Source organism: Arabidopsis thaliana (assembly GCF_000001735.4).
Source record: "Arabidopsis thaliana chromosome 1 sequence".
In the NCBI taxonomy this organism is placed as follows: domain Eukaryota; kingdom Viridiplantae; phylum Streptophyta; class Magnoliopsida; order Brassicales; family Brassicaceae; genus Arabidopsis; species Arabidopsis thaliana.
In genome coordinates, this window is record NC_003070.9 from 29,051,498 (window position 1) to 29,067,776 (window position 16,279).

Here is a 16,279-nt window from a genome sequence, read left to right on the forward strand (position 1 = left end):
TGGATATCCCGCGCAACGTTGTAACAAAAATCGTCCTCTCAGTTCCAATCTCTCTCAGATTCTCCTCCTCATCACAATTCCCCACTCCTTTGATTCTTGTCCCAGAGTCACGTCCTCTCCTATTCGGGTCTCTACAGAGTCTAACTCTGACCCGACCCGACCCAATTCACTAAATGGAGGACGAACCAAAGCTCCCAACCGATGACGGTCCAACTTTCAACGAATCGTGTAAAATCTCGTCTGAGATATTGACCGCCGGTGATCGGAAATTACTTAAAGTTGAACTCCTCAAAGAGGAGACCACGCTCGTATCGTGGAAGAAGCTTATGGATGAGGCTAGCAAAGAAAACGGCGGCTTGTTCGTTTCGGCTCCCGAACGGCTTCTTAATGCCAACCCTAACCTCGAGTTTCGCCTTGCACCGGTGAGTTCTTAGCTGCCTACATGCATATTCTCATGTATTCATTTCTCTGTCTCTGTTAGACCAATTTTTGTATTGTATCATCATTCCGGGAGCTGAATTGGGAAATTTCTCCTTGACATTGAGTTTAGAGCTAGGGTTTCAATAAACTAACTCTTGAAAATGAAACAAAACTAAAGCTGTATAGTGATTTCAATGTGGATACTGATCATTGTCTAATGATTTAGCGATATATCGAATGCAGGGGGCACAAACAGAGAATGAAATGGTGAATCAACCTCATCCTAATCGTCTTAACTCTGTTATAGCCAAGATTGAGAGACTTTATATGGTACCTTTTCTTACTACTGTTTCTATTGATTATCTGAACAAGTAAGATGAATGTTTGATTTCTTATTCGGAACATTTTTCATACCATGCATTAGCACTGGTTTTGCAACAGATTTCTGATTAGCGTATACTTCATAAAATAAATTTCAGGGTAAAGACGGTAGTGATGGGGAAGAGTTAGACGGTGCTCCTGACGATGATGACTATGACACTGAAGATTCATTTATCGATGATGCTGAATTGGTTAGTGTAGATATCCTGACTATGGCTTTCTTATGTGATCAAAGTGTATCTTGATAGCTGAGACATCCTTCTTTCTTTCTTTCTTTTTTCCCATTGTAGGATGAGTATTTTGAAGTTGATAATTCGCCAATTAAACATGATGGATTTTTTGTCAATAGAGGAAAGTTAGAACGAATGTAAGTTTTTTGTCCTCTTTTTGTTGTATGTTGTCGCATTTCTCTATGGCAGGTTTGTCAGTTTTCATTTGGTGATATGTTGTGGAGAATAGGCTATGGGCAGCATAAGTGTGTGAACATATATTTGGCATCACCGTTCTCTTCCCTCTAATTAGGTTTATGCAATGTTTACTCAGGGCAGAAATATTTGATAGAATTTTCTTGATAATATTGCTACTTCTCTGCTAACATATCTAGGTTATGGTCAAAACGCAATGAATATTTTGTATCGTTGTGGTCTCTGATTATAAATAGGATTCAGGTTTCCCTGTTTCCTTATGAGTAGGTTATCTTCCATTACCATTCTTACCAGTTTATCTAAATTGTGTTTCCTTCCTACAACAGTGAACCTTCAGCTACATCGAACCAGCAGCAACCAAAGAAAAGGCGAAGGAAGGAGTCAGCAAAACCTTGTGGCGATGTTGTTGATGTATCCAGAAAACGAGCCAAGATGGCTAAGACGGCTGGGGGAAAGGTACATTACTTGCAAATAACTTTTTGAATCTATTTTAGAGTTCCATTCCAGACAGTTGATTATTTGAATGTGAAAGTCCAGGATCAATCTGCTTCTCCTGGGCCCTCTTCGAAGAAAATTTCCAATGATTCAAAGACGGTGCAAGATTCGTTTTCCCCTTTGAAAGCGCAAAATGGCAATGATTCCTTAGTTTTGGAAAATGTGAAGCATACTGATAAAGCGAATCACCAGCCAATGAATGCCACGAGTCCGAAGTCAAAGGCAGCTGGATCTTCTGGCCCCCTTCATCCGAAGTGCAGCAGCAAAAGTGTTCATGAACAATCTAATTCCCCTCCAGGAAAATCTCGGCCAAATGTTTCGGCAAAATCAGCAGTAGTTCGTCAGCAAGTTAACAATGGCATGCCTGACCTGGACATTGCAACGGAAAGCAAAACATCTATTCAAATATCTGTAAGTACTTTCCAGCTATCTTAAGTTTATTAGATTCCTCATTTTAGTTAGTTTGGAATTTGAAGTAAGCATGTATTTGGGGCTTTCATCTTCTACATCCAAGAGTGATGCTTCTCTAATCTTTGAGACTGTAGAAATGATCTGTAATTGTAAAGATATTAGCATTTAATTAGGAGAGTTCACGCATTAGATGGCTTCTATCTGTAATTAGTTTTCATCTCGACTCTGGGTTGATCTTTCTGGCTAATATTTGCTTCCATGCTTTACTCTTGCATATCTTACAATCTGTACTCAATTTTTTATTTTTGGAATGGAGCCCCCATGGTATTTACATTAGATTGCTCTTTACCTTTCTCTATTTAGAAAAAAAGCGGTTCAAATGGCCGGCCTAAATACTCGACACTTGAGAAAGCCATCAGGAATTTGGAGAAGTTGGTCGCTGAATGTGAGTTTCAACTGTTTCGTTGTTCTCTACATGCATGAGAAGCTAAATACCATTTAGTAAACTATCATATCCAATTTATTGCAGCAAGGCCTCCTGCTGCCACTGAGAATCAAGATGCCGATATCTCTTCCCAAGCAGTGAAGAGGGGATTGCCAGGAGATGTAAAATTGCATCTTGCTAAAGTTGCTAGAATCGCGGTAATCAAACTCTTCTGTTTCTAAATATGTATATAAATTTTAATAATCTTTCAGATGTATGAAGAAGAGTAGCAATTTTCTTTTCTTGAAGTATGCGAGCCAAGGTGAAATATCAGGAGAGTTAATCAATCGTCTCATGGGCATTGTCGGTCATCTAATACAGATTAGATCACTTAAGGTATTCATCTCTATCTCCTGCATACCGAGACTTGTTATCGTAATGGAGTTGTGATTCTTACTGAGGCATTAAAGTATTTAGATTTTTTCGATTTAAGGTGAAAGCTCTTCCATTCCAGAAAGAGCTAACAAGATCTGTATTTGTTAGTGAAGGAGTTCAAGCTCTTACGGTTTAGTAATTGTTATTGTACAGAGGAACTTGAAAATCATGATTGATTCGATCGTCACTGCAAATCGAGAAAAAGATACTAGATTTCAGCGGATCAAGAGTGAAATAACTGAGATGTTAAAAACACAAGTTCCACTTGTGGAATCCCAGGTTCTCTCCCTTCTACTCTACTAGTTTCTCTGATCTGATTTTCAAAAGTATTTCGTATCTGCTATGTTGCATAGATACTTTTGTTCTTGTCTTTATTGTTGGATTTAAACATCTTCTTTCGATGATGCACGAAACTCAGAGTTCTCTCTGATTATGATTGGCCTTGGATAAGCACTTATATCTCCCTTTTATTGAGACATTGATAAACATCTGATATTTTGAAATATTCCTTGCGCTGACATAAATTGTTTCACAGGAAACAAATCAAGAAGCTGGAACATCAGACGATTTTCAGGATGTTGGATCTCTTGGAAAGTCACCTGTGAAGAAGTTTGTCATGGATGTGGCGCTGGAGGAAAAATTGTGTGATCTATATGACGTGTTTGTTGAGGTAATTAATATTTTCCATAACCTTACATAAAAAGGTGTTCCAACTTGTTAGATGCAGAATTGTAAGTGTCAACATAGTTTTTGCTCTGTTTTTGGTAATACTAGGGAATGGATGAACATTCAGGTTCACAAATCAGAAAGCTTTATTCAGATGTAAGTTCCTCTCCAACCTTTATATTTTGCCATTCTTTGTCTATTTGCTTTCCAGATCCATTCAAAAACATTAGACTAGACCTTGCCTAATATTCAAGATTGTTTACCAAACCTTCCTGATTGATTTTCTTTTGGATTTATTCTTGCTCCAGCTAGCTCAACTGTGGCCCAATAGTTTAGTTGACAATCATGAGATCAGGCGTGCCATTTGCCGGGAAAAGGAAAGGCGGAGAGCATTGGAAGGAAACATTGGGAAGGAGATGGTATTTGAGAAATTCTTAACTTTTTTACGCCATAGCTGTTTGTTTGCTTCTAACGTGCTAACTTTTGGATGTGATAAATATCCATTTGTCATCGAATATTATCATGAACTCGCACATTTCGCTCATGTTTATCATTCCTCAACTTTTATTTTATTTTAGGATCAAACGAAGATAACAAAGAAGAAACAGACACAATTGGTCCCTAAATCTGAGGGTATTACTTATCCCGACAAGACTTCAGGTGTTGAAGTTAAAGCAAGTGTTGTCCTAACTGCAACCACCACGTCCTTAGTGGACTGTCAACCTGCAGCAGACTCGTCCTTTGAAAGGTCAAAGCAGCAACATGAGAAATTAAAGCGAACTTCGAGCTTAAGCAATCCTGCAGCAGAAGGAAAGAAAGTCAGAAGAAAGACAGAACCAGCTCTAGAAGAAACTCACCTGCCCGCAGAGAAACCCCTCGTTCTGGCCCTGAAGCGGCAGACACATCTAAAATCCAAGACACATAAACAGGTACAGGTACATCCACAGTCCAAGGCACATAAACAGGCACAGGTACATCCAAAGGCCAAGACACAGACTCCTCCAGACCTGAACCTGCCAAGTTAGGTACTACAGCTTAGATTTTTTTTCTCAAAGTCTGGCTCTAGCCTTGCCTTTGTTTTTCGTAGCTATAGTTTCGCTTCTAATTTTTGCGCCTAGTATTGATTTTCTAGTCGTTTCTTACGTAGAAGACGAAGTCCCTCTCCTCGTTACAAATTAAAGATGTTAAGAGAAGCTCCAATTCTTTCAATCTGTTTTTTTTGACGGAATAAACCAACACATGTAGCCTATTTCTAAATGGGTCTAAATTTGTCGGCGGCCCAATAAGGGGTCATAATAAAAGAATAAAAAGCCTTAAAAAGGAATTAGTATGTATCTGAAATCAAGCTCACTGGACTGGACGACCAAAAAAAAAGCGCACCGAAAATTCCCGCGTTCTCTTCTTACCAGTTACCACGCCGAATCACTGACCTCAAATCCAGAGCTTGACGAATCTCGTGCTATGCGAATGCTACTAGGTTCTAATATCCATCTTCTTCCGACGATTCTAGGGTTTCAATTTTCTCCGATAACCCCGTGAAGCTCTTACAAAGTCGAGAAGTGCGTGGTTAGGTTTTCCGGCGGCGATGAAGACGACGCAACTGTTCAAAGGGGCAAATGTTTTTATGTCTCGGAATCTGGTGCCTCCTGAAGTCTTCGACACACTTCTCGATGCTTTCAAGCTTAACGGTGCCGAAATCTTCCTCTGCTGCGACCCATCTCGGAGTGGTCCCTCTGATTTCCATGTCATCGCTTCTCCCGATCATGTGCGAAATGTTCTTTCTTATATATCCCTGCAATTGCTTATTTCGTTATATAATCTGCTCTTATTGCCATTTTTTTGGGGTTTTACAGGAGAAATTTAAGGATCTTAAAGCCAAGGGTTGTAACTTAATAGGTGAGATGAGATTTATTTTATATTTCTTGTCACTTAATAAATCAATTGATTCTGTGTTTGTGAATTTTCTTAATTGGATTTATGTTTATTGCGTGGCAGGTCCGCAATGTGCGCTCTTCTGTGCAAAAGAGGGTAGACCACTGCCACAAAGGGGATTCACTTGTTGCCTAGCCATGGATGGTCTAAAAGTTCTTGCTTCTGGTTTTCTGGTAGATGAGAAGGTACTTCTTTTGTCAGTGTAATAGATGTCGTTTTTAGTTTATTAGTATCCTTTATTCCCCTTGTACTGTAATCTCCATGGGAATGGTTGTGAGTCTATGTTCGTTCACCTATCGATTATGAGATTAACAGTGTGCATATGACATAGTATTGAATACTTGTGTCTCTTTGTTTCCCATTGCGCAACTAAACAATTTTAGAAATTTTGGTTTATGGTTCAATTTCTGTGTTAAAAGAAAAAAACTGACCTCTCTTTTGATTTAGTTGAAATGTGTTTTTAGAGTGTACGAAGCATGTAGATTAAAAAATGATTTCTGTTGAGGGAATTGTTTTTTCAGTTACTCTGAAGGACTAATCCCTCTTAATTGATTGATTGCAATTCTTTTGAAGGTCAAGATCAAGGAGTTGGTTACTTCCATGGGGGGCGTTTTACTTTCCAGAGCTTCTTCTGATGTGAACTTCGTCATTGTGAAAAATGTCTTGGCTGCCAAGTACAAGGTCTATTGTTCAAAGATTGCGATCAATATTCTTTTACCTTCTGAAGGTTCACATCTGTAGATTATATAACTAGCTTCTTATCAGTTTCACCTTTGCTTTAGTAACATATCAATACCGCTGTTTTCCATAATGCATCTCAGAAAATTATTCCAACTATGTTAGATAAACTAAAAGTGTTTATCAGTTCATTTAGCTTTACCCCAATTAGATGAATTTTTCTCTGTCGATGCCGGTAAATTAAAGTTAGATAGAATCATAGAAGTGGCTGTTGATCTTTTGCACGGTGCATGTGAGAAATTACATTTTCCCAGCAGTACATAGTGCCTACATTAAAAGAAGAGAGGCCTTTTCGCGTAAGTAAAGATGTAAAATGCCCCTAATGAAGGCCTCAAAATATAGGTTGTCGTCATCCCCCTATTGACGGGTTCTGCTTTGTTCATTTTTAGATGGTAGCTGGATGATGTATATAATACTTAGGCTAATGCAGGATTGCAGGTTTACTTCTCAGAGTGAAAAACACCGTTGTTTTCTGAAATTATTTTTAGTCAGCGTCGTGCCTCTACTGACTTATCATTACATATTATATCCTAGAGCAGAGTGAACTGATGAGGTTCATGAGGAAGCTGTTATGCCTATTTCATTGGGTCTGATAAATATATCTTATTTTAACTTGCAGTGGGCCCTGAATAAGAAGCCAATCGTTACTCTGAATTGGTTACATCGGTGTTGGAATGAGCACCGTGTGGTTCCTCAGGAACCATATAAGATTCCTCCTTTTTCTGGATTGACAATCTGTGTCACAAGAATTCCAGCAGGTTAGAAAACCGGTATATTCAACATATGCGAATTAGGTTCTTTGTTGACAGTTAATCAGTGATTTATTATCAGATGAACGCAAGGGAATGGAAAAGGTAATTTCAGAATATGGAGGGAGCTACTCTGCTGAGCTAACAAAGAGTTGTACACATTTGATCGCTGATATATCCTTTGAAACAAAATTTAAAAATGTGCTATTCCTAGGACATATGTTGATTTTGTGTGCGCATTCAGTTGTGCTGATAAATTAGCAGTATTCAAGGCTTACCAATCGGGTTCTCTGAAGTTACAAGATATGTGAATATAACCATTACGTGGTTGATATATAGATGCCTTAAATTCCAAGTTCCTGTGCACTAAAGTTTGAGGTTGCGTTATTTGGACTTTAATGAAAAATGATTCCTTGACCTTGCATACGCTGCTGAAGGTGACAAATACAAAGTTGCTCGAAAATGGGGTCACATTCAAATTGTCACACGGAAATGGTTTCAGCAGTCCATCGATAAAAAGGGTGACGTTGGGTGCTTCTGCATTTTATACATTCTCTTACTGATCAGTGATCGGTATATTGGCTCTCTATAAGTTAACAGATTCATTCGATACTGATATGTCACCTTGTTATGCGCAGTTTGTCTCAATGAAGAGTCATATCCTGTTCTCGGTTCCATACCCTTGACAAGAGGAGTGCGAGATTTGGGGGTTCATAATGGTCTAGAAAAGTTTCCTTCGGCTGCAACTGCGTCCGCGGCAGATTCATATGTTTCTTGTGCTCAGTCTAGAGACTCAGATATAGAAGCTTCTGCTTCACAAAATGTTTTTCCCACTTCTATGAATCCCAGTACCGATGTTAAAGAACCAGGTGGAGGCCCAACGGCAAGGCCGCAAGAGCAAAACATTGATGGTTGTACTGCCAGGGATTCAGAATCCGAAGACAATGACTTGTACTTATCAGATTGTAGAATTTTCTTGCTTGGTTTTGAAGCTTCTGAAATGCGTAAACTTGCTAAGTTGGTCCGCAGAGGTGGTGGATCCCGGTATATGCTGCTTAACGAAAGAATGACTCATATTGTTGTTGGAACTCCTTCAGAGAGGTAAACATTGGGTTCGATTTTGCTCTATCAGCTTTTTCCTTTTTTCTCTTGTAGCATTGGTCGAGTTCTGTTAGGTGGGTCTCTCTAAGCATATTCTCTGTAACATAATGATCTCTACATAAAATATTCTTTTGTAGTGAGAAAAGAGAAGCAAGGAGTGTTGCAGCTTCTGGTGTCATTCAAGTAGTCATACCCAGTTGGCTTGAAGATTGTGATCGTGAGAAAAAAGAAATCCCCGTTCATAATATATATACTGCTAACCACTTGATTCTTCCAAGAGGTCTGCTGTTATCTCATTTAACCATTTTTTAATTATCTCAGACACATGTCATCTATCTAATATGCATCAAGACATATCAATGCGTTATATTACACTTTTCTAAGTGACTTTTTTTTGTGTGCAGATTCTGCATGCTTGACCAAGGGGTCATTTGCAAGGATGTCAAGTATGGAACAGACTAAAAATACTCACGACCAGACCATGGTATATGATTCTTCTTCAAGGAGTATCAATGTCTCAAATGGGCCAGCAACTTTACTGGGAAAAAACAAAGAAGCAATGCAGGAATTTGGCAGAAAAGATGAGATTCATACAGGAAGAAAAATAGTATCACCCACGCAAAAAGAAACACTTATTTCCCTTGTAACTTGTGAAAGCAAAGAACAACGGAGTATTCAATGTGAATTCAGTGGTCAGAACGATCAAGAAAGAAAGTCATCTGTATTTAAGGGGGAAACATTTTGTTTCTCGCATTCTTTTCCTGAAGATAGGGTATGTGGTTATCAAAGAATCAATTTTCCTTGTTTTGCACTAGTTTCTTGTCTGAGAATGCATCTCCGAGGTCTATTGATTGATGTGTTACCAATTTGTGCAGCGACCGCAAATCGTGGAATGGGTGAATCAAGGAGGGGGAGAGGTGGTAAATGATCCTTTGATAAATAACGCACATTTTACTATTGAATGCCATGGTGGGTTCCAAAGTACCGAGACTACCCAAACTATCTATGTCTCAAGTCATTGGGTTCGAAATTGTTTAAAGGTATTATTCTTCTCGGCATTCATCTGTTAGTTACCGATTGTATTATTTGTTGGAAATAATATTCTGGTGTACTCAGTGTCCAACTGTCATACCATCATCCAGTTAAAGCTTTTATATCTACATGAATTTTTCATTAAAATTGATTTGTATCTATTATCTTCTACTTTCTAGTTTCTATTATATGCGTTTATATCCTATATATACTTCATTTTTCAGGCTTATTGTCTGATTTGTTATCTTGATGATGTAGGTTGGTTGTTTACTTGCTGTTAGTAGTCATATCCTCTACTCACCTCTTCCCTGCCAGACACCTTTGCCTGGATTCGAAAGCCTTTGCATATGTAGTTCCCAACATAATGAGAAGAATGTAGAACTCCTGAGAAATTTGAGTGTCGTTCTTGGAGCAGATTTTGTGGAAAGACTAACCAGGAAAGTGACTCACTTGATATGCAACTTTGCAAAAGGAGATAAGTATGTGAGAGCTTCCAAGTGGGGAATAATTTCCGTGACACCTGACTGGCTTTATGAATGTGTTAGACAGGTGGGCCTCCAGGGATTCAATATCTTTGAAATAGTTTCTTTGACATGGGATCTTAAATTTAACGGATAGTTCTTTTTGAATTTCTTATGTGTAGAATCAAGTTGTTTGTACAGATAACTTCCATCCAAGGGAATTGACCACTCAAGATCGAGAAGCAGGGTCTCAGTTTCATACACAGTTTGTACCAATGGCCTCAAGGGACAGTATGTCTCTACCTGTAAGTCACTCTGAAGACAGGGAAAAAATTCAAAGTTTTGCTGGCAAAAGTGGTTGCGGGAAAGGTGAAGTATATAACAGACTTGGAGAAATTGGAAAGGAACAAACTTTTCCGTCTAAGAAGGCAAAACTTTTGAGAGATGGTCAAGAAAGTGATGTGTTTCCTGTGAGAGAACTTCCAAGCAATTGTGATCGTCCTTCGCATTCTGGAGATGGCATTGTGACTGGATATGATGTAGCAAGTGGTCGTGAAGTTCCAGATGTGGCTGATACTATTGAGGATCTGTTAGAGCAGACAAGCAAAGTAAGTACTTTTTGCTTCTTTCTCCAATTATTTAATCCAAGTCATATTTTCTCTGTATTCACGTCTGGTCTTCTGTTTAGATTCAAGATCAGAAGTCTCCTGGGAGGATTTTAGAAAAGACTGTATCCTTAAAGTTTGTGTGCTCATTCATTTTTTTTTTCGTGGGTAATCAATATTTGGCATTGTTTGACTCCTTGATGACAAAACAGCATTTTTCAACTAGTGAACAATACAACACTGGGAATCACTCTGTCACTGGCCTGTCTAGACACTGGATAAACAGGTATGTTCATTCATTAAATGCAAATCCGCACTTTGCAGATATTTTTTGGTTTTCGACCTTAAATGCAAATCACAAGTTTGCTTGGGGTCTAAATACGTACATATGCATGAGCCTCAAAACCTTTTTCACCTTGTTTGACTCCCCAATCTATAGCTATTACTTGATATTGCCATATAAGAGTGTATCATACTATCATGATTGTACGAATGGAATATATCCACCACTATGCTGTACGTATGGAATGTGAGCAAATAAATGGTGTGCAATTATGAGTGTAAGCAAGTTAATGATGTGCAATCGATTTGAGAAAAGACTGTTTCAAATCTATATGCTACTCGTATATGATGAATTAACGTTTGCCTACCAAACTCTTATCTATTTTTCAGGGTCCATAAGAATGACGACATGGGCAGTCCTCCAGGAGATGCAACTACTGACACTTACGGAAACTTTAGTGAGACGCAGACAGAATCACAGGTTATATATAACTCTTGCTCTGATTATATTATACCTTGAGGATTCCATTCACAACCTGAAATTGCGGAGTTACTTACAAATTTCAAGAAATTTGCAGGTTGTTGGTTACGAGGAAGATCTTTCAGGAAGGCAGATGCTTATAGACAGAGTTAGAACACGAAGCAGCTTAACATAAAGAGACAGAGTGAGGTGCTCGTTGAGACAGAAACATCAACCATGTGTGTCCTGATGAGAAGTCCGATGAAATGTTGGAAAAGCATTCATTAAAGAAACATCAAGGTCATTGATCATATTTATATGTAGATCACAGTTTTTTTTCTTTTTATAAAGTAATTTTGTTAAGTTTATGAGAATGATGCAGACATTCCTATACTTCCGGTTACCGTTTTTGCTGCTAGGTTACAGATTTATATGATGTTTTTTCCCTCTAATTTTAGTCATCCACAAGAGACAAAAGAAAAAGGCACACACATTTATATTCAAAAACTAAGAACATAGGTCACACAAGAAAGATTCATACATCACATGGCAAAACAAAAAAAAACAAAAAAATATAAAGCCTGGAGAGCAGATGCCAAATTTTTAACTATATAATTTGGCATTTATAGCTTAAGAGAAAATACATAATGGGTGTAGATAAAACAGTGATAGTACTGTAAAAATAAATAAAATAGTACATTTAGAGAGACTTTACAGCTAGAAAACGAGGCTCTTTAGGCATGAACTTCTGGTTTGCATAAACATCCATGTAATCTCCAAACACAAACTTTGGATACTTCTTCTCACTTCCTTCCTCTTCCGCCACCGCGGCTGGCCCTATCGCCGCCTTGTACGACGGATTGTAGAAGGAAGCTATAGACCTTCTGTTTCCTTCCTCCCTCGCCAACACCCTGTGCCACGCACTCTTGTACCTGCCAACCACATTTTGGTTAAAACTTTATACTCAAAATTGTATATTTTGTACTAGTGTTGTCGTCGTGTCACCACTGTTTCCGGATCAAGTCGAGATTAGTGTTTTGGTTCGTAAAAGATGAGTGAAAAATACCTTCCGTTGCTAAGAACTTCAATCTGATCACCAGTGTTGATAACAATGGCATTAGGTAGAGGCTGAACATCGATCCACTCGCCGTCTTTCAAGACCTGAAGGCCATCATATTCATCGTCTTGGAAAAGCAAAACGACACCTCCTGCATCAGTATGAGCTCGAAGGCCATTGACTAGCTCAGGATGAGGACAAGGAGGGTAATGGCTGACTTTAGTCCCAAAGAAAGCTGTCTCTTCTCCATCTTCCATTCCTTCATTGAAAGCTTTCTTTATGTAACCTTTAGGCAAACCCAAATTCTCATCCATCACTTCCATCATCTTGCTCGCTAGCTTCCTCACTTCTTCTCTGTATTCTCCCATAGTCTCTCTGTTTTTACGTACAAATAGAAAAACACAAAGGTGAGATTTTTGAAAATGGGTTTGAAAGATTTTGACTAGTTTTAAAAGAGAAAATGTTTACTTAATGTTGGATGGCCATTCGTTTTGGTTATGGTCCAAGAGAGTGAAGACATCTTCCCAGTCCACGTTTTCTAGCTTCTCGCCAGAGTTCTTTTGAACCAATTCGTTGAGCAACTTCACGGGATTAGAAGTCTTGAATGCTTCTTCTCTCTCTGTTTTGTAGCAATCTGAGCTCAGCTTCTTCACCTTATTTAGAAGCTCCAATGGAATACCATGGTTCACCAGCTACATACATACACAGATAAGCACATGAAAACAGAGAGACAGAGAGAGTGTGTGTTCTGTTTTTTGTTAGTTAGATCCGAACCTGAAAAAATCCCCACTCTTCGCAAGCTCTAGCGATTTCAGACAGTGTCTTCTCTCTTTCTTCACCATTGAGTTTGGAGAAATCGATAACAGGAATCGCCATTTCAGATCCGCAAAGAGAGAGAGAGAGACAGATGTGTTTTTGGCAAGTCAAAAAAGACTCTGTTTAGTAGTAATCTTCTGATTTAGTTGTGAAGATTATGGAAAGCTTAAGCCTCCATTTATACTATTTCTAAATTTTCCCATGTATTTGTTTTCTTTAACGAAAATGAAAAAAACGTAACAGTGACCAGTTGACTATTGTATTTAATTTATCGTTCATTTTTACGTTATGTTATTTTTTAAAAGCTAAGCATGCATAAGTACAACCGTTGAATCTTATAGTTTCCATATTGAAAATATCACTTACAAAAATTGGGATGCACAAAACCAATGCGTTTATGAAAATTTTAAATATCCTTTAGTTACAGTTAGTCCATCTTCTGACTTTTTATGTTTTAAAAAACAAAAGTTACTAATAGAGATTAAGGAATTATATATAGTTATTGAACATTTGTATAATCCTTGGCATTAGTAAAACTATATATTTTATAATCTTAAGTTTAAATTGTATGCTACGATATGATTATGGATGAAACAGAAATCCCTTACATATATAGTAATGATATGGTTACTCCAGTTTGAAATTCCTTTATTAAACAGAGTACAGACTAATACCTCTTGACTTTAGATTACGATGAGATTTTCACATAAATGATTAATGAGCAAAAGAAGAAAGAGACAGAGACATGGTTTTTATTTAATTTATATGTATTGCCTCTTTTATAGCTTATGAGTTATGAACATGGAAAGTTATAATAGGTTAGCTAATTATTATCCAAAAATAAACTAATAGGCCTTGTTTTCATGGTACGTGGACAATTTAGATTTTAGGGGAACATGGAGGATTTTATCTATATAAATTGTAGAAGACATTAAAGAACATATACACTACTAATTTTGCATAAAGCTAACTAAATAGTACTATAAAACTAGAAGATAATTATCAAGAACATGTATAAAATTAGAGGAAAAAGTTATTAATTAGTGGAAATAATTGTATGTACAGCACAGCCATCTCTGCTGTACACATGAGCAGGTGATGTCTCGTTTTTGTCCTCATCCCAAAACTCAGTTGAGCACAATAACTAACAGAGTCTCTCTAATTATATAATTTCCAACTAATCTTTAATATTATCAACACAGAGGTGAAATAAACAAAAAAACAGAGGTTGAGATCAGTATCACCAACTAGGATCAAACCATATAATTTGTGCCAATTTTCTTACGATTAATTCGGCAGGAAAGGAGTAGGATTAGCTCATGTCAGAAAATGAGAAAATTTGAAGTGGCTGACTACCATAATATTCTTAATGATAGTTTAGTCATAAAAGTAGAGTTTCTTTAGTTTTATGGTTCATGAAGATTTTTTACAACGTTGTTTTCAAAACAGTTAAGACTATTTTTCACAACTTGTATCTTAATTAGTGATAATTTAATAACGAATCAGGAGTAATTGTGTTTTGTAACATGATCCATAGTATAAATATCTTTGTTTTGTTTCTGTACTGATGTACTTCCCTAGGTGTACTTTTGGTATAGCAAATTATATATGTGGTTTATTCCGTTTGTTTTCTTTAAGTTTTGACATTGGATTCTTGTTATTCTGAAGGTTGAAGTATTGTTTCTAACACGACTTTTTCTAAAATACGAAAAATTCATTGATTTATTCCATTTGACCATATGTCGGTGTATATATTATATATTTTTGCTTCATTTTTATCAAAACGTAAATGATCAAAGCTTGTCGTAGAGTTAGAATTATATCTTAATTATTTGATTTTGCTAGTAGCTAGTTATGATAATTGTTTGCTGTTTGTTTTTCTAGCTATTGCAGCATTATAAACCCTAAAATAGTAACGTATATGTGAACCAAACAATTCAAATAAGCATAAACTCATTTTTTTAAGAACCTTTCTTTCCTAATTAATCTATAAAAAAATTAATTTTTTTTTAATTGAAAAAAAAAGACAAAGCCGTCCATGATCACATGGGACTACACTTGGAAGTGGCGTTATAGTTTGTTTAAATGTTAATCATCGATCCATTTTTTTATCAAAAAGAAGAAAGCAAAATCATTTATTATCCAAATGCATTCCCCCGAGCCACTGTTTTAGTAAAGATCAACGAGAAATAATACTGACAACAATATAATTTACTCGTTTAGTTTTCTTTCTACAAACAAACTGATATATAAATGAAAAAAGTTAAGAAAAGAGATAGATATATGTTGGATTAATTAGTCTTGAAGGACAATTGAGTGTGAATCACATGGTGCTTAGTGATCTTTGTCTCTTTTATGTTACAGCAATCGAATCTATGGACTAAAAGCTTACCTTAATTATAAGGTTAATGAAGTAGTGGCCTCATATTGTTTGCGCACCAAAAACAAATTTCTATCAATCAGTCAATCGAAATGTGTTTTAAATATGTTGAAAAAATATAGTAAATTACATACCGAAAATACGATAAGAATTGTTCATTTGTTTTTTCTTGGGTTGAAATTATAAAGTTTCAAATTTGTGAAAAAAAAACAGAACCCCATAAGGAAATGATCACTTTTAAGTTTTTATTTATTAACATTCATAGCAAAAAAAATTAAAAAATGATCACTTTTAATAATCAGCGTAAATACCAACTAGTCAAGTTCAATGTATGAACATTTTCCTCTATATTATATGAGCTTGATTTGGTGAAAAGAAAAATAAAATACTAATTAAAGCTTGTAAGAACTAATGTCGACAGTGCTATAAATCCTCAAATCTAGTGGACTACTACTTATATAAAGTTTGAATACTAATAACTAAAAAAACATTATCTTCTTGGTTTGCTTATTGACTCTGTGTTATATTAATTCATACTAATATATTTCATCATTTAATTTGTATATTTACTTCGTGAGAAAATGAGAACACATTCGCTAAGTGTGCTTACTCCGCAAAGTAAATAGTGAGACGTGGTCGGTTTCGTTTCCATAAATTTTGGACCAACTAATTTGACCTTATTAAACTTATTATTACGTCTCTAATCTTTCTCTTATCTCTTTAACCGTTACCGACATTTTTTGGGGATCTTCGTTCTTCATTTCCCGACTTCAATTATACAATTATTTCTTATGATTTTTACTCTCTTTTGCACAAAAACACACAAAATATAATATTCTTTCATGGAAGGAAAAACTTTAACATAAAAAAACTTTTGAATACCCATTGGCTATGTTACTAATACACATTCCGAGATTAATTTTAGTCCAAATGCAATTAGTTCTGCTAGTTTGAAAAGTGACTATTTTTGACTCGAACAATATGAGATACATTTCTAACATCTAGTATA

The 16,279-nt window shown here is 36.5% G+C and overlaps 3 protein-coding genes across 6 annotated transcripts; 2 read left to right on the plus strand and 1 right to left on the minus strand.

Annotated features, from left to right (window-relative positions):
• Nucleotides 1-4,934, plus strand: AT1G77310 (wound-responsive family protein). 2 transcript variants are annotated; one of them, NM_106380.7, is made up of 14 exons: nucleotides 1-422; nucleotides 664-750; nucleotides 900-992; nucleotides 1,092-1,168; nucleotides 1,553-1,682; nucleotides 1,764-2,132; nucleotides 2,496-2,577; nucleotides 2,662-2,774; nucleotides 2,866-2,952; nucleotides 3,145-3,270; nucleotides 3,527-3,661; nucleotides 3,766-3,813; nucleotides 3,966-4,076; nucleotides 4,236-4,934. In NM_106380.7, the coding sequence occupies exons 1-14, from the start codon at nucleotides 174-176 to the stop codon at nucleotides 4,680-4,682; spliced, it is 2,154 nt and encodes a 717-aa protein (NP_177855.4). In that variant the 5' UTR covers nucleotides 1-173; the 3' UTR covers nucleotides 4,683-4,934. The 2 variants fall into 2 exon arrangements, with proteins under 2 accessions (NP_177855.4, NP_001321460.1); NM_001334775.1 differs by lacking the exon at nucleotides 1,092-1,168 and having other exon boundaries at nucleotides 8-422; nucleotides 4,236-4,920.
• Nucleotides 4,930-11,481, plus strand: MEI1 (transcription coactivator). Of its 3 annotated transcripts, none has more exons than NM_106381.3 (17): nucleotides 4,930-5,422; nucleotides 5,511-5,553; nucleotides 5,653-5,774; nucleotides 6,163-6,270; nucleotides 6,947-7,085; nucleotides 7,159-7,250; nucleotides 7,504-7,597; nucleotides 7,715-8,177; nucleotides 8,315-8,457; nucleotides 8,582-8,949; nucleotides 9,053-9,217; nucleotides 9,468-9,758; nucleotides 9,853-10,278; nucleotides 10,359-10,400; nucleotides 10,488-10,561; nucleotides 10,948-11,038; nucleotides 11,136-11,469. In NM_106381.3, exons 1-17 carry the CDS (start codon nucleotides 5,243-5,245, stop codon nucleotides 11,211-11,213), a joined length of 2,919 nt encoding a protein of 972 aa, NP_177856.2. In that variant the 5' UTR covers nucleotides 4,930-5,242; the 3' UTR covers nucleotides 11,214-11,469. The 3 variants fall into 3 exon arrangements, with proteins under 3 accessions (NP_177856.2, NP_001323210.1, NP_001185418.1); NM_001198489.1 differs by having other exon boundaries at nucleotides 5,130-5,401; nucleotides 7,159-7,230; nucleotides 7,514-7,597; nucleotides 11,136-11,381; NM_001334776.1 differs by having other exon boundaries at nucleotides 5,013-5,422; nucleotides 10,359-10,561; nucleotides 11,136-11,481.
• On the minus strand, nucleotides 11,448-13,140 carry AT1G77330 (2-oxoglutarate (2OG) and Fe(II)-dependent oxygenase superfamily protein). The gene is made up of 4 exons (NM_106382.3): nucleotides 12,849-13,140; nucleotides 12,543-12,766; nucleotides 12,084-12,449; nucleotides 11,448-11,949 (listed from the first exon to the last, which is right to left on the minus strand). Exons 1-4 carry the CDS (start codon nucleotides 12,948-12,950, stop codon nucleotides 11,718-11,720), a joined length of 924 nt encoding a protein of 307 aa, NP_565154.1. The 5' UTR covers nucleotides 12,951-13,140; the 3' UTR covers nucleotides 11,448-11,717.
• Nucleotides 13,141-16,279: the final 3,139 nt, after the last annotated feature.

Bases quoted from the DNA above. Each gene is read 5' to 3' on its own strand.
- AT1G77310 (NM_106380.7), top strand. From the start codon at position 174: ATGGAGGACGAACCAAAGCTCCCAACCGATGACGGTCCAACTTTCAAC. The intron at 751-899 runs GTACCTTTTCTT...AATAAATTTCAG, and splicing joins AGATTGAGAGACTTTATATG to GGTAAAGACGGTAGTGATGG. The intron at 2,133-2,495 runs GTAAGTACTTTC...TTCTCTATTTAG, and splicing joins AAACATCTATTCAAATATCT to AAAAAAAGCGGTTCAAATGG.
- MEI1 (NM_001334776.1), top strand. From the start codon at position 5,243: ATGAAGACGACGCAACTGTTCAAAGGGGCAAATGTTTTTATGTCTCGG. The intron at 8,458-8,581 runs GTCTGCTGTTAT...TTTTGTGTGCAG, and splicing joins CCACTTGATTCTTCCAAGAG to ATTCTGCATGCTTGACCAAG. The intron at 10,562-10,947 runs GTATGTTCATTC...TCTATTTTTCAG, and splicing joins TCTAGACACTGGATAAACAG to GGTCCATAAGAATGACGACA.
- AT1G77330 (NM_106382.3), bottom strand. From the start codon at position 12,950: ATGGCGATTCCTGTTATCGATTTCTCCAAACTCAATGGTGAAGAAAGA. The intron at 12,450-12,542 runs GTAAACATTTTC...ACGTAAAAACAG, and splicing joins GAATGGCCATCCAACATTAA to AGAGACTATGGGAGAATACA. The intron at 11,950-12,083 runs GTATTTTTCACT...TGTGGTTGGCAG, and splicing joins GAAGTTCTTAGCAACGGAAG to GTACAAGAGTGCGTGGCACA.